This window comes from Chelonia mydas, chromosome 4 (genome assembly GCF_015237465.2).
Source record: "Chelonia mydas isolate rCheMyd1 chromosome 4, rCheMyd1.pri.v2, whole genome shotgun sequence".
Lineage (NCBI taxonomy): Eukaryota > Metazoa > Chordata > Testudines > Cheloniidae > Chelonia > Chelonia mydas.
In genome coordinates this window covers 3,326,505-3,341,869 of record NC_057852.1, presented here as the reverse complement: position 1 = coordinate 3,341,869, position 15,365 = coordinate 3,326,505, and the positions used below count along the sequence as shown (strand labels likewise).

Genomic DNA, 15,365 nt, shown 5'->3' with positions numbered 1-15,365 from the left:
GCGAGATTGTCGGGCTCAACGGGTAGTGATCAATGGCTCCATGTCTAGTTGGCAGCCGGTATCAAGTGGAGTGCCCCAGGGGTCGGTCCTGGGGCCGGTTTTGTTCAGTATCTTCGTAAATGATCTGGAGGATGGTGTGGATTGCACTCTCAGCAAATTTGTGGATGATACTAAACTAGGAGGAGTGGTAGATACGCTGGAGGGCAGGGATAGGATACAGAGGGACCTAGACAAATTGGAAGATTGGGCCAAAAGAAATCTGATGAGGTTCAACAAGGATAAGTGCAGGATCCTGCACTTAGGGCGGAAGAACCCAATGCACTGCTACAGACTAGGGACCGAATGGCTAGGCAGCAGTTCTGCAGAAAAGCACCTAAGGGTGACAGTGGACGAGAAGCTGGATATGAGTCAACAGTGTGCCCTTGTTGTCAAGAAGGCCAATGGCATTTTGGGATGTATAAGTAGGGGCATTGCCAGCAGATTGAGGGACGTGATCGTTCCCCTCTATTCGACATTGGTGAGGCCTCATCTGGAGTACTATGTCCAGTTTTGGGCCCCACACTACAAGAAGGACGTGGATAAATTGGAGAGAGTCCAGCGAAGGGCAACAAAAATGATTAGGGGTCTGGAACACATGACTTATGAGGAGAGGCTGAGGAAACTGGGATTGTTTAGTCTGCAGAAGAGAAGAATGAGAGGGGATTTGATAGCTGCTTTCAACTACCTGAGAGGTGGTTCCAGAGAGGATGGTTCTAGACTATTCTCAGTGGTAGAAGAGGACAGGACAAGGAGTAATGGTCTCAAGCTGCAGTGGGGGAGGTTTAGGTTGGATATTAGGAAAAACTTTTTCACTAGGAGGGTGGTGAAACTTTGGAATGTGTTACCTAGGGAGGTGGTAGAATCTCCTTCCTTAGAAGTTTTTAAGGTCAGGCTTGACAAAGCCCAGGCTGGGATGATTTAATTGGGGATTGGTCCTGCTTTGAGCAGGGGGTTGGACTAGATGACCTCCAGAGGTCCCTTCCAACCCTGATATTCTATGATTCTATGATTCAGTCTGTTTAGGATGTTTGTGTTAGAATAGAATCATTAAATTAGGATTGTCTTCTATCAGCCTGGTATCACAGCCCTTTGGAATTTAGGTCCAACATGATGGTGAAAGGACAACAGAAGGCAATGTGCTGCACCTTCAGAATTTAGTTTGCAGCTTAGTAAAGATACATACAGAGTTCATAATCTCAGACAGAGCTCAAAAGTTATGTAGATTCCCTAAATCTTTCCACTACGTGGACTTTTTTAGAGTTATTCTTAGTTTAGTAAAAGGAAAAGGAGTACTTGTGGCACCTTAGAGACTAACCAATTTATTTGAGCATGAGCTTTCGTGAGCTATAGCTCACTTCATCGGATGCATCCGATGAAGTGAGCTGTAGCTCACGAAAGCTCATGCTCAAATAAATTGGTTAGTCTCTAAGGTGCCACAAGTACTCCTTTTCTTTTTGCGTATACAGACTAACACGGCTGTTACTCTGAAACCTGTCTTAGTTTAGTATTACTTTAGTTTTTATTCTTTTTACCTGTTGGCTGCTTTTTTGGCTGTCTTTGGGCTGGTCTACACTATCGCTGTAAATCAATCTAAGTTACATTATTTGTTACGTAACTTATGTAACTGACGTCGACGTAATTTAGGTTGGCTTATTGCAGTGTCTATACTGTGCTATGTCGATGGGAGATGCTCTCCCATTGACATAGCTTTTGCCTCTCAGGGAGGTGGAGTACAAATGTCGATGGGAGAGCTCTCAACAGACCCGCTAAATTGACACCACCACATCGATCGCAGCGGTGCTGATTTAGCTGGTAGAGTCGACGTGGCCTTTGAGTGGGTAAGTATAGCACACTCCCAGTAGAGGGGGTTATTCCTTCATTTTGGGAGTTCCCAAGTCTCCTGGCTTGAAGACCTGACAGTTGTGTGACTCCGCCATGCCTGTTAATGATAGGTGCACCAGTTACCTCATCTGCCTGTGTGGGAGACAGGCATGTGCCAGATTGCAGCTCTGTTTCTAACATGGGCCCTCAAGAATAGAGAAGTGAGGCTGAATTTCTTGCTGCTGGAAAGATTAATGCAACATCCATCTCTGTCCCTGAGAAGCCTGGGAATGATCCAGTGCACCCTACCTCGGCACCAGGAAGTTGTGGCTCAGCCTCTACTTTGAAAAGTGCTTCCTCTCTCAGAGCACACTGCATCTGTTTGTGTTTTTAAAGAGGAGAACTGAGTACCATGCCAATCAGGATTCTAGATGCAGATCACCACCCCTGACCCCAAGTAAGAGGCCTAAAACTTCTCCTCTGTTTCCATCAAGATCCATGGCCTGAAGTTCCTTCCCAGTGCCATGGCACTGATGATTCCTTCATCCCACAAGGACTGTGCTGCTTCAGTGCCATAGCTGCATGGTGACTCTGGCCCTGGCATTGGCAGACGTATTTGGTGGTGACCACTTCACCCTGTCACAGAGCACCATCTCAGCACTGACCCTTCCCTGGCACTGGAGATCCCAGCACTGAGACTCTTCATGCTACTGGCTGATCAACCTATCGGTCTGTTCCCTGAGTCTCTGATACTGGATTTTTTGAGGTGTTGTCTCCAAGCAACTATCTGCTACAATCATACCTCATTTGGAACCATGTGGACCCAAAACTTTGGACAGGAGTGCCCCCTCTAGAGGAGACCTATTCCTCCTTGTCCTCTTCATCAGCATGCTCCAAAGGCTGTCTTCCCCCTTGCCCCCATATCCACCTTGTGTGGCCCAATGGGTATCTGGTAGGGAACCTAGAGAAGAGTATACTAGAGAACGTGAGACAAGTGGACTTCAAGGAGCACCTTTTGTGATGTCTCCCTGAGTCTGCCACCCCATTTTTCTTACCAGCCCCTGGGACATGAATCCCCACTTCAGAAGACTCATTTCCTCGGTATGTCAGCTAAGATCTCCTTTACAGATGAGGCAAACCCCAACCACTCAGCCCCGAATCCTAGAGGGCACGGAGTACATAGAGCATCCTACTTCTCGTCTTCGTCCCTTTAATGAGGCTGTCGAACCACCCTCTTTTGTATCTCAGAATGAATTTAAGACCCTTCAGGATCTCTTGAAGAGGATTGCAGGGACCCTTCACATTCAATCTGAGGTGATACAGGAGAAACAGACTATTAGACATTCTCCACATGGCAACACTGGGTAGAGTAGCAATGCCCATTAACTTTGGTCAGCTCAAAAAGATCCTTGTTATCTGGCATACTCCTGTCTCCATCCTACCCAGCGTGAAGAGGGTGGACAAAGTATCAAGTCCCCACAAAGTGATTTGAATCTTTTTTTTTCTGGCACCTGATCCTTGTTCCTTAGTGGTGCAAGCAACTCGGGAGAAGTCCAGATAACAGGCTTTCTAAAACACTCCTCCTGAAAAGCTTCAGAGTAGCAGCCATGTTAGTCTGTATCCGCAAAAAGAAAAGGAGTACTTGTGGCACCTTAGTCTCCAAGGTGCCACAAGTATTCCTTCCCTCCTGAAAAGGATCCCAACTCTGCCCTTCAGGAGGGACCTTTTCTCCAAAAACTAATTTTGATGCGAGTTGAGTCTGACAGAACTCTCCATGGATCTCTGCTGCTGCTTCTGCTTCTGTTCATCCCTTTAGGAACTCTATTTCCTGCTTTCGAGACAATTGGATGAGGAAAACTTATAACTGGTGGGTCCTCGAGGTAAAGGAGTATCCGATTCATTCATTTAATAACAACCCTCTTCCCTCCTTTCTCAACCCTCTTCAGGCACCAGTCTCATGGGTCTCTTCAGGAACAGGAGGTGAGCTCCCTAATGCAACACAGAGCTCTTGGAGTAAGTACCCTTAGTATTCTGAGGGAGAGACTTCTATTGTCATTTACTTTCCAGCCCCGAAGAAGGTGGGTTGGAGACCCTTCCTTGACTTTCAAAATCTCAATGTGTTTATCTGTCATTTTTAGATTCCAGATAGTCATCCTAGCTTCCACGCTCCCTTCCCTAGATCTTTTTGGACTGGTTTGTGGCTCTATATCTTCTGAATCCATATTTTCTCCTCTCCATCCATGTGGCCCACAGCTGACACCTCAGATTTCTAGTAGAGACTTCTTTATTGATAGAGTACCATCTGTATTTTTAAATAACCTTTATTAAGGCCTAAACTTCAATCTAACTCGTTTTTTTTAAATGTGAACAGAACATGGGCTGCCAGAGTTTTAACCCCCCTAAACTAGTGGGAATCACTGGCTAAGCACTTAAAATTAGGATTTTAGTTGAAGTGCTAAACCAGCTTTTGTCAGCAGTAGCCTGTTCTGCGGGGGCAGAGAAATAATTTTCTTCAGCTACTTAAATTAAATGACTAGTTCGTTCAAAGTTTAGAAATGGAGGGGGAGTTGGAAAAAGCAGGAAAACTGCTTGTCCTCTTTAAATCTATGAATAAAAATGGGGTGTGAGGATTATCTATTGAATCTTGAAGGACTTGGTGACCAGAAACAATCAGTTCAGATCACTAACTACAGATACTTCCTTTGTTTAATCAGTTGTAAATGCAAAACATATTTTGATAAACATTTTTTCTTGCATATCCAGCACATTCAAGGCAGTTTAGTTAACTAACAAATAAATACAGTTTTAAAACAGCTGTTTTTTGTGTTTTCAATTGAATTCCAGTTTACATCACTAAACTCCAGTGGCATAAAAATAAACGTAAAACCACATGTTACACAAATTGCAGTATGCAGGACAAAAATGTATAAATGTAGAATTTTGTTGCAGCTTGCATAAAGGTTGTTTTCATAATAGAGGTGAAGGATTTTAAAAAATAAAAACAAAACATTGCACTTTGGAAGTTCTGTCTAACCTACAAGACTGTTTTAATCAGGGAGTTGAACTGTTAAAAATTTTGGTTCAGTTCTTGTTCAGGTTCATCAATATTTCCTAACTCTCCAGTTTGGTTCCAGTTCAGACACTAACTTAGAATGATGGTTTGGTAACTGGTTCAACCACTCTTGTTTGAACCAGTTCAGATACATTTCTTGTAGATTAATATTATACGCTCTTATGCTTGCTTTGTAACTCTTAGCGAAAATATTTATCATTGTATGCTTTAGGAACTTTTTCAACAGAATTTCATTCAAAAAATTGTCTACAAAAATGTATCACAATTCCAAATTATGAGCTGGGTTGGTGGGTTAGGATAAATTCCAGGTCACATGATGTCCATTTTTCCTCTGTCAGTGGTTGATCCTACTCTTTGTCCTCAAGGACACACGTGAGAGACCGTAGGCACAGCCTCAGGTTGGGCAGTGGGTGAGTTAGCAGTTGGTTCTGGCCATGCTGCTGGCCTGAGCAATGCACTGTGTTTAGTTGTTTCTACTTGTTTAAGCTAATCAACTCAAAGATTTAATGCAACTGAAACATTTCAACATTCTTTGAGATTAAGAATGAAAGAGAGTTTATTAAGTAGTTAATTTTGAAATAAAGGAACCCAAAAAAGTAGCAAAGGAAAGTAACAGGCCTTAATTTTTTTTACTAATATTTCTTTGCCTATATTAAACAATAAAAGATTCTACACCATGGAACTGCAAACCTTAAATAAATAAATAAATAAATCAAGCAATATGCAATGTCTATTCTGGAAAAAAAGACTCCTCTGTCCTAGTGGACAGAGGGGAAAAGTTCTGGGCCCAACCAGCCATTGAGGTGAGGTGACAGTGGGGTAATTAGTCAGAAGAACTGCTACAGAACCTTTCCCCCTTCAGACTGAACTTCCTTCTCTCCCTCCTCAGCCCCCTCCCTTCATTCTTCCTTTTTTCAGTCCCCTAGAGACATTCCTTCCTTCCTTTGCTGTCTCCCCTCCCCCAGCATAACAGAGTAATTTAGCCTATGCAGGGTGGCCGGTGGAGTGGGAGCAGGAAGGAACTTCATCACCAGGGAAACAAAACCGGAAACAGAGTGGAAGAGCAGGGGAGCTTTGCAGCCTCAAGTCAAAACAAAGGTCCTGTTTCTCTCTCGTCCTGCCTCACCGTCAGGTCTGAGGCCTGAGTTACTGGCTGCTAACAATCAGCAGGAAGTGGAAGGGGAGGGAGGTGTTCCCTTCTATGGGCAGTCCTTACCTGGGCATAACAGGAGAACTACCAATCCTAGAACCCCTCTCTAAGCCTCTGACCTGTCTTTTCATCTCCTCCAAAGGCTTACTGGGAAGTGTAGCATCTATCCCTTTTTGAGGGTTGGACCAGGGAGAGACCATCCCTCAGCACCTGATTATTGAATCTTTTGATTTGAACCGGTTTTTGTTTTTTCTGGGTTCTGTTTCAATTCGGGTTCAATGCAACTCAGAGGTTTTCAGTTTGGGTTCAGTTCAGGTTCAGTGAAAAATCCTCTGAACTGGTGTTCAGGGTTCAACTCCTTGCTTTTAATTTCTAATATTTTTGTTTCCTCTCCTTCCTCATGGGCCTTGAAACTCTTTCTTTAGTTGGTGACTGTCTCAAAGATAGCAGTCTGAACAAGGCTGCACTCTTTTATACTTTAAGGCTTTTTGCCCTTCACCCTCAGTTAGTAAGGTGAGTTAACTTCAGCCTCTGTCTAAAACTTTTAAAAATAACTCCTCCACAAACAGTTTGGGGTAGCAAACCTCTGTTCTTTTTAAACCTGCTCTTAATTGTCTGCCATGTCTGTGTTCCCTCTTCACCTGAGAAGGATGGTCGCCTACTTTAAGTATTTTTCACTTCCCCAGCTAGATATTTTTCTCTGGGTCTGGGGCCTTTAGTATCCACAGCTTTGTATTTGAATCCTAGATTAGAATGACAAGCCAAAGGAGAATCAGATCAAGGACAACCTTGATTCTAGCCTTCATCCAGAGTGAAACTCTTGGGATCTCAACTGATCCCCCAAGAACTCTTATTATGAACTGGATCTGCAGATGGATTATCAGTTGGAATGGAGAAGGCCACTGTGGTACAGACTGCCTTACTGGCAACCCCAACCTTTCATTATGAATCCGTAACAGATGGAAGATGATAGAAGGCGGTAGCTACCGCAGTGTTGGAACTGGCTCTCTTAGATCCACACATAATGTAGCTTGACAGTTATCTGGTGAAGGGGTACAATCTCCGTTGTGTCTACAAGAAGTTTTTCAGAGGATGAAGAGCAAGTGGCCTTTCAGGAGTTTACTGATTTGGACCCTGAAACACATGTCCAGCAGTTGCCTGTTAAAAACATGAACATTTCACCAGCCACTTATCTATATAAAGATACAGTAGCATTCCAAGAACTAGTACAGAAAATGGCCTCTGCATTGAAACTACCTACTTGCTCTCTGAAAGAAATACATCCAATTTTTGATTGTGTGCTCAGTCTTTGGGAAGAGTATCATTACAACTTTCAGACAGTCTGTTGCAACTTGCAGAATTAATTAGGCTGCAGAGAAAAATTTATCCAATGTCCAAAAAAGCGGATAAAGATGTATCACTTATCTCAGGATGGCTTTTCATATGTCCTGAAACCTAACTCTAGTGGTAGAAGCTGCTATTCAGAGAGTCAGAGATGGGTGATTGCATTCCACACTGTCAGACCAGGATGATAGCTATTACTTTAAGAAGAAAGGTGTCTTCCTCCTCTACCCTGAGCTTGAGTCACTCTTACTGAGTGGGCCATTCTCTATCAGTTCTGTCTTCGGGACAAAATGTCTAATTTTACTAAAATGTTACCAGATGAACAGAAAAATTGGCTAATGCCATAGTCTTTGGTGAACAGCAGCTAGCAAAGCTGCCTTTGCACACAATATTTGACTCTTCAGTTACAGCTGTCAGAACTCTTGTATCTGCTCTCTGTGTAGATACGCTAGGTTCGTATCTTTGGGGTTGCACCTGGAACTAAGGTGGAAGACATGCCTTTTTGAGGAAGAGGGATTTTTCAGCACCAGGACAGATGAGGTTTTAGAGAATAAAGGTTACAAGGTATGTGGCTAGATGACTGGGTTTCTACAAAGCACCCAGAAGAAGATTGTTTAAGTATTAGAAGTTTGCCTTTTTTGTACATTAAATGTAGAAGGAGGGGGGAGAACCAGTTCTATCACCAGCATCAGTAGTCTCCTCTTCCATATCAGTATGGGAGAAGGAATAGTAAGCCAAGAGCTGCGGGCAAGGAGATGTCTTCAACAGCAATATTTTTGAATGTCAAGCTTCAGATTTGACATGCATCTCAAGGACTGCAAACCATTCCTCCCAGATTTTAATTCACTTTCTTCTGGAGACAGTCAATATTTCCACCAGTTGTCATCTGTGACATCGGACAAATGAACATTAGAAATTATCCACACTGGATACTCAATTCAGTTAAAAGAAATATTCCTCCTTCCAATTCTTCCCTCCATGTTCAGAGACCCTCCTCATTAATCTATCAAGATCAGAGTGTTTCAGGCTTTCATGGAATTGGGAGCTGTGTAGGAGGTCCCGGAAAAGTTCAAGGGCAGAGGATTTTATTCCAGTTATTTCCAGATACCCCCGAAGGAGGGAGTCTTTGTCCAATCCCAGACCTAAGAAAGCTCAACAAATTCACAAGTTCTGCTTCTGAATGTTGACTTTAGCTTCTCTAATTCCCAAGCTTTCCCAGAAAGTCTGGTTTGCATGAAACATGAAAGATGTGTTTTCACATTTCTGTAAGATGTTCGCACATCCTTCTGGCTCACCTTGGGGAAATAAGCATTTTCACCATCTGGTGAAGTGGGTTTTAGCCCACGAAAGCTTATGTTCAAATAAATTTATTAGTCTCTAAGGTGCCACAAGGACGCCTTGTTGTTTTTGCTGATACACGGCTACCACTCTGAAACCATTTTCAATACAGGTTCCTTCCCATTGGACTGTTAATGTCCCCCGAGTGATCACAATGTTCGTATACCTCAGGAGACAAGGCATTTGTTTTCTCTTTCTCACAACTGGTTAATAAAGTCCGTGTCAATCTCTGTTTGCCAAAAGTATTCTTGATACATGCACCCTCTTCCAGACTCGGGGATTTACAATAAATCAAAATGAATCATTTCAGTTACTGCAGAGAATCCTCTTAATAGGTGTGGTATTGGACTCCCAAGAAAACAAAGTGTTCCTACCTTGACAGATTTCAGAGTGTAACACTGGCTGTACATACCTTGTGTGAGACTATTGCCTCAAATCAATGGGCATGTTAGCTGCAACAACATATGTAACCCCATACACTTGGCTAAAAATGAGGAGTCACTGGCTCTCAACCGTTACATGCTGGGACAGGACAGTATGAACAAGAGTTACTATTCTAAAGAATGGTCTAATACACCTATACTGGTGGACAGCCTCTCCAAATGGGGTGGCATTTTGTCAGTAGGGGTACTGTCAAATGCTTCCAAAGCAGGCTGGGGAGGTCATTGCAGCAGCCTCATGGCTCAGTCTTTGGAATATTTGAGAGGAAGTTGCACATCAGTAAGAGCTAAGAGTTGTCAGAGGGGCATTGTGAAAGCATTCTTGCACCACCCTGCCCTTCAGATGGGTGAGTGGTAACAGAAAGAAAGAGCTTGAGAGATAAGCCCTTGTATCAGAGGCCTGAGCTAAAGTCGTGGGCAGGTGTTCCTGATATAAAGCAAAGTTAGCCAAAGTCAGGCTGGGAGCAGACAGACATCAGGCTCTGCCTGCGAGCAGGCTCACAGCCTCTGGCAAGAATAGGCCTGGTATTGCAAATACACAGGGTCTGACATCTGCTCACCGCCTGACTTTGTGACTTCGCAAAGCTTGCCGACTCAGTAAGCTCAGGCCTCGGACACAAGGGCACGTGTCTCAGGCTCTCTACTACAACTACTACAGTGTTCTACATAGAAAGCCAGGTGGTGCTTATTCTTCCCAACTTTGCAGGAAGGCTGTCAAATTATGGCAGTGGTGCTTCTGTGTTCTGGTATTTTCAAAACAAAGTCTTCTTGCCAACATGGTGGGATATCTGGAGGTCTTGTGGCCCTCTGAGGCACTATGTCTAGTTTGGAGGGTTTTGCCCTTGTTAACCTGAGTTGCCTAACATAAATGGTACAGTATCTAGTCTAGTGTTTACGGACGTTTTGTTCCAGAATACAAGTGCCTGTAGCTTACCCTAGGACACAGCCTATAGAAACAGTTATGTCCTGGGACAAAGATGTTTATGTAATGTTCAGACTAACATTCATAATTGTTTTAGCTAACTCTGCTTAACTTCTAAGAACAAAATCTCTAGTATGGACATACTATAAGGCAGTGGTTCTCAACCGGGGTGTGTGTACCCCTTGGAATATGTAGAGGTCGTCCAGGAGATACGTCAGCTCATCTAGATATTTGCCTAGTTTTACAGCAGGCTGTTTGAAAAGCACTAGCAAAGTCAGTACAAACTAAATAATGACTTATTTATACTGCTCTATATACTGTATCAGTGTTTCTCAACCTGAGGGCTACAATTTATTTTATAATTATATGGTAAAAATGAGAAAGTAAGCAATTTGTCAGTAACAGTGTGCTGTGACTTTTGTATTTTTATGTTTGATTTTGTAAGCTAGTAGTTTTTAAGTGAGGTGAACCTTGGGAAACACAAGACATATCAGACTGCTGAAAGGGGTACAGCAGTCTGGAAAGGTTGAGGATCACATCAGGGAGAGGTAACTAAAAAGAGGAAGTGGTGAGCTTATAACCTCTAGTCCTGCATTGGAGATTGAATGGAAATGGAGCAATATTAAAAAAATGCAAAGTGCTTAACTTGAAAGTATGGTTATAGTCAATTGGTTGGGTAGATAAAGATACAATTGCTGTTTAATGGGAGCGGTAGCCAAAGTAAATTCTGAGGGCTTGGGTGGAAGGATGTGCTTGACCACCATTCTTCTGTGGTTTCCCTCTCCAATAGAGAACAGACTTAAAGCCCTTGTAAAATACAAGCTCTGGCTGCAGTTACAGCTTTTTGAGATGAAACTTTGTCTTGGACAACCTGTGCAATAACTGAGGCACAAATAACTTGACTTAAAATAAGCCCACGAAAGCTTATGCTCAGATAAATTTGTTAGTCTCTAAGGTGCCACAAGTACTCCTGTTCTTTTTGCAGATACAGGCTAACACGGCTGCTACTCTGAAACTAGTCTGTGTGTAAGACAAGCTTCAAAAAACATTGTGTATTCCTATGTATGGTGTACTAATGTATTTTATAGTCTAAAATATTAGTTTGGGGAAGCCTTCTGGACCTTTTAAATTGTTCCCTTTGGCCATACAAAAAAGCACGAACTATTGAAATATATTTTATGCTTTAAGACTGCGATTTCTCCCCACACCATAGTGACTATTTTTGATGATGCAGTTATATGCTTTCAGTGTAAAAAATCTGCAGCATATAGAAAACTGAAAAGATGGTGTGGGGGCAATGCAAAAATCCTCTTTTGAGACTAGTCTCTGACATTCCTGCAGAAACTTTTTAAACATTTCTAACTTATCACTGTGTTCGTTGCAGCAAACAGGGCAATGCTTTGTTGTGAGGTGATGCAAGCTAATTGTGTATCTGCCTCACTCTTGTCTGCTAGCAAAAGGGGTGGGTGTGGGTGGTGGTTTTACACAGTGTTTTCCAGTGACTTCAGGTTCTGAAAGGATCTGTGCTCACTCTCTTTACCAGAAGAGGAGAGGCATTTTTTTTTTCAAGGGAGCTGTAGCCTGATCCTTTTAGATGGTTAATAATTGTATTGATTCCCAATTGGTACTAATTCAATGAGTTAGGGGTAATACGGTTCTTATCCCAGAATCAGGCTCCATAGAATTAAAACTGACAACTTCAGTATCTTTAGGGCCTCGGCACTAACATGAATGTTCATGCTGATGCCCAGTCTTGTATGTCCAAATCTAACTTCCTCACCTTCATAATAGTGGGGTACACTTAACCTATAGGATAACATATTAATGCCTTTTAGGCCATTATCATATACATCACCTATTATTAAATCTACCAGCGATTTTACTCTAGAATATCTAAGCCCAATATCAGTTCAATGTTCTTGTGGTTGTCTGGTTTCATTATGTACCAGCTCCCTCTATTGAGCAAGCTATTACCCTAGATTTTGGGGAAATGGGAACTGTTGGGCCATTTGATCTATGAATCATAGAATATCAGGGTTGGAAGGGACCTCAGGAGGTCATCTAGTCCAACCCCCTGCTCAAAGCAGGACCAATCCCCAGTTTTTGCCCCAGATCCCTAAGTGGCCCCCTCAAGGATTGAACTCACAACCTTGGGTTTAGCAGGCTAATGCTCAAACCACTGAGCTATCCTTCCCCCCAGTGCTAAGGGTCAAAGGCCTACTTTACTTATGCTAACTTGCTGAAGCCAGTGTCTTACAGGATACAGACCTATATGTTGCTTGCATTACTGCTGAGTAAAATATAGACTAAGCTAGCTCTACGGGCTATGGGGCAGATATCCTCAATATAATTGAAGATCGGGGTATGTATAGTATTTCTTATTACTCTTAAGCTGTAAATCTCTGTTTAGATAATGCTGTAAATCGGAATTTCTAGCTGTCTTCTGGGAGGGGTAAAATGGAGGCTACTCATACCTTCAAAATTCACAGCCCTCATTCCACCTCCCCACCCCTGGTGTTAGAGAAGCATATAGAACAGAAATAGCTCTCCAATCCAAGCTCCCTTTGTAATCTTGTTTTAATGCAGGGGTTCTCAAACTGGGGGTCGGGACTCCTCAGGGCATTGCAAGGTTATTACATGGGGGGTCGCGAGCTGTCAGCCTCTACCCCAAATCCTGCTTTGCCTTCAGCATTTATAATGGTGTTAAATATATAAAAACGTGTTTTTAATTTATAAGGAGGGGTCGCACTCAGAGGCTTGGTATTGAAAGGGGCCACCAGTAAAAAAAAGTTTGAGAGCCACCGTTTTAATGTAATAAAACGCTCCCTCACGGTACTGATGGGCAAGATCTCCTTGGGCTAATATGTGGGGGAAAGGAGTCCAGGAGAACTGGCTGTATTTTAAAGAAGCCTTATTGAGGATGCAGGAACAAAACCTCCTGATGTGCAGAAAGAACAGCAAATATGTCAGGCAACCAGCTTGGTTTAACAGAGAAATCTTCGGTGAGCTTAAACACAAAAAAGAAGCTTACAAAAAGTGAAAACTTGGGCAGATGACTAGGGAGGAGTATAAAAATATTGCTAGAGCATGCAGGGGTGTAATCAGGAAGGCCAAAGCACAATTGGAGTTGCAGCTAGCAAGGGGTGTGAAGGGTAACAAGAAGGGTTTCTACAGGTATGGTAGCAACAAGAAGGTGATCAGGGAAAGTGTAAGACCCTTACTGAATGGGGGAGGGAACCTAGTGACAGAGGATGTGGAAAAAGCTGAAGTACTGAATGCTTTTTTTGCCTCGGTCTTCACAGACAAGGTCAGCTCCCAGACTGCTGCACTGGGCATCACAGCATGGGGACTGATGGGTTGGAGTTCCCTTAACTAGGATTCCAACTTTCTTGGCAGACTGAACCTGTTCCATTGCTATATGATATCAGTTCATGCTTTCTGTAAGCAGTATTTGATGGCATAGTTACTGCCAGTTCAGATTAATCCTTTTTCTGTAAACTAATAAGGCAGGTGCTGAGTAATGACCTCCCCCCTCCCCCCTTTAATGGGCTAAATTCTTGCTTTCCTCCCCATGGGCCAGTTTTACTTTCAGGCTTGGTAACCTGTCAATTCAGGATTAGAGTAGCTGAGACACAAAACAATGAATTTCAGGTAAGGGATCATCCTACTGGGAACAAAAAAGTATCAAAATTTCAATAGTTTTAAGTATAGAAATAGTGGAGGTAAAATACCTTTTAGTCTGCATCAAAAGAGTGAATTCCATTTGGACTGCTGTATATTGTTTGGATGCTTTCAAATGCTGAGAGAAATGAGCTTTTAAATCTTCAGTTAAATATAGTTTGGGAATATGTGATGTTCACAGCCAATACCTAGATTTATGTGCTACCAGTTCCTGGGTTAACAAAGTACAGCATACCTTGTAGGTATTATAATCTAGAGAAAAGTAGTAGAGAGTAATTTTATACTGTGTTTCAAAATGAATTTGGCAAAAATGTCACCTTCTTCACAGCTAGATTGCATTTTGACAGTGCTGTTTCCCTGAGTCACCGTATTGCATTGGAGGGTAGGGGAGAAGACACCAATTCTAGTTTGCATGAGAGAGCTGAAATAGTCACTGGGCTGTAAAGTGATTTTAGTTTTTTGTAAAATCTCAACCTGTTATCTGTAAATGTGATTAATACATTATAAAGCTGGAAGGGACCACTGTGATCATCTAAAAAGAAAAGGAGTACTTGTGGCACCTTAGAGACTAACCAATTTATTTGAGCATAAGCTTTCGTGAGCTACAGCTCACTTCATCGAATGCATACTGTGGAAAGTGTAGAAGATCTTATTATATACACACAGAGCATGAAAAAATACCTCCTCCCACCCCACTCTCCTGCTGGTAATAGCTTATCTAAAGTGACCACTCTCCTTACAATGTGTATGATAATCAAGGTGGGCCATTTCCAGCACAAATCCAGGGTTTAACAAGAACGTCTGGGGGAGGGGGTAGGAAAAAACAAGGGGAAATAGGCTACTTTGCATAATGACTAAGCCACTCCCAGTCTCTATTCAACGCTATTCTAAATCAGCCATGAAAATGTTGGCATACTGGGCGCCCCATCATCTCAGGCATTGGCACCCTGACAGCAGGATTGTCTGGCTATGTAGACTCCCTCCTCAGGCCCTACGCTACCAGCACTCCCAGCTACCTTCGAGACACCACTGACTTCCTGAGGAAACTACAATCCATCGGTGATCTTCCTGATAACACCATCCTGGCCACTATGGATATAGAAGCCCTCTACACCAACATTCCACACAAAGATGGACTACAAGCCGTCAAGAACACTATCCCCGATAATGTCACGGCTAACCTGGTGGCTGAACTTTGTGACTTTGTCCTTACCCATAACTATTTTACATTTGGGGACAATGTATACCTTCAGATCAGCGGCACTGCTATGGGTACCTGCATGGCCCCACAGTATGCCAACATTTTTATGGCTGATTTAGAACAACACTTCCTCAGCTCTCGTCCCCTAACACCCCTACTCTACTTGTGCTATATTGATGACATCTTCATCATCTGGACCCATGGAAAAGAAGCCCTTGAGGAATTCCACCATGATTTCAACAATTTCCATCCCACCATCAACCTCAGCCTGGTCCAGTCCACACAAGAGATCCACTTCCTGGACACTACAGTGCTAATAAACGATGGTCACATAAACACCACCCTATACCGGAAAC

The 15,365-nt window shown here is 42.8% G+C and overlaps 1 protein-coding gene and 1 long non-coding RNA gene across 3 annotated transcripts in view; one reads left to right on the top strand and one right to left on the bottom strand.

Annotated features, from left to right (window-relative positions):
* The window catches only part of TNKS (tankyrase), a 275,303-nt gene that overhangs the window by 29,499 nt on the left and 230,439 nt on the right, over nucleotides 1–15,365 (top strand). The window contains exon 1 of one of the 2 annotated variants that reach the window (XM_007065877.4): nucleotides 3,607–3,873. The exons of the other annotated variant lie outside the window; for it this stretch is intronic. Within the exon in view, the coding sequence (XP_007065939.2) occupies nucleotides 3,708–3,873 (166 nt within the window). The 5' untranslated portion in view covers nucleotides 3,607–3,707. Of the gene's footprint in view, nucleotides 1–3,606; nucleotides 3,874–15,365 lie in introns of those variants that run through there. 2 annotated transcript variants of the gene reach the window in all.
* LOC122465380 lies at nucleotides 360–13,096 on the bottom strand. Its single transcript, XR_006290180.1, has 3 exons — nucleotides 12,949–13,096; nucleotides 9,244–9,249; nucleotides 360–373 (listed from the first exon to the last, which is right to left on the bottom strand). It is a non-coding gene; the product is annotated as an uncharacterized LOC122465380 (long non-coding RNA).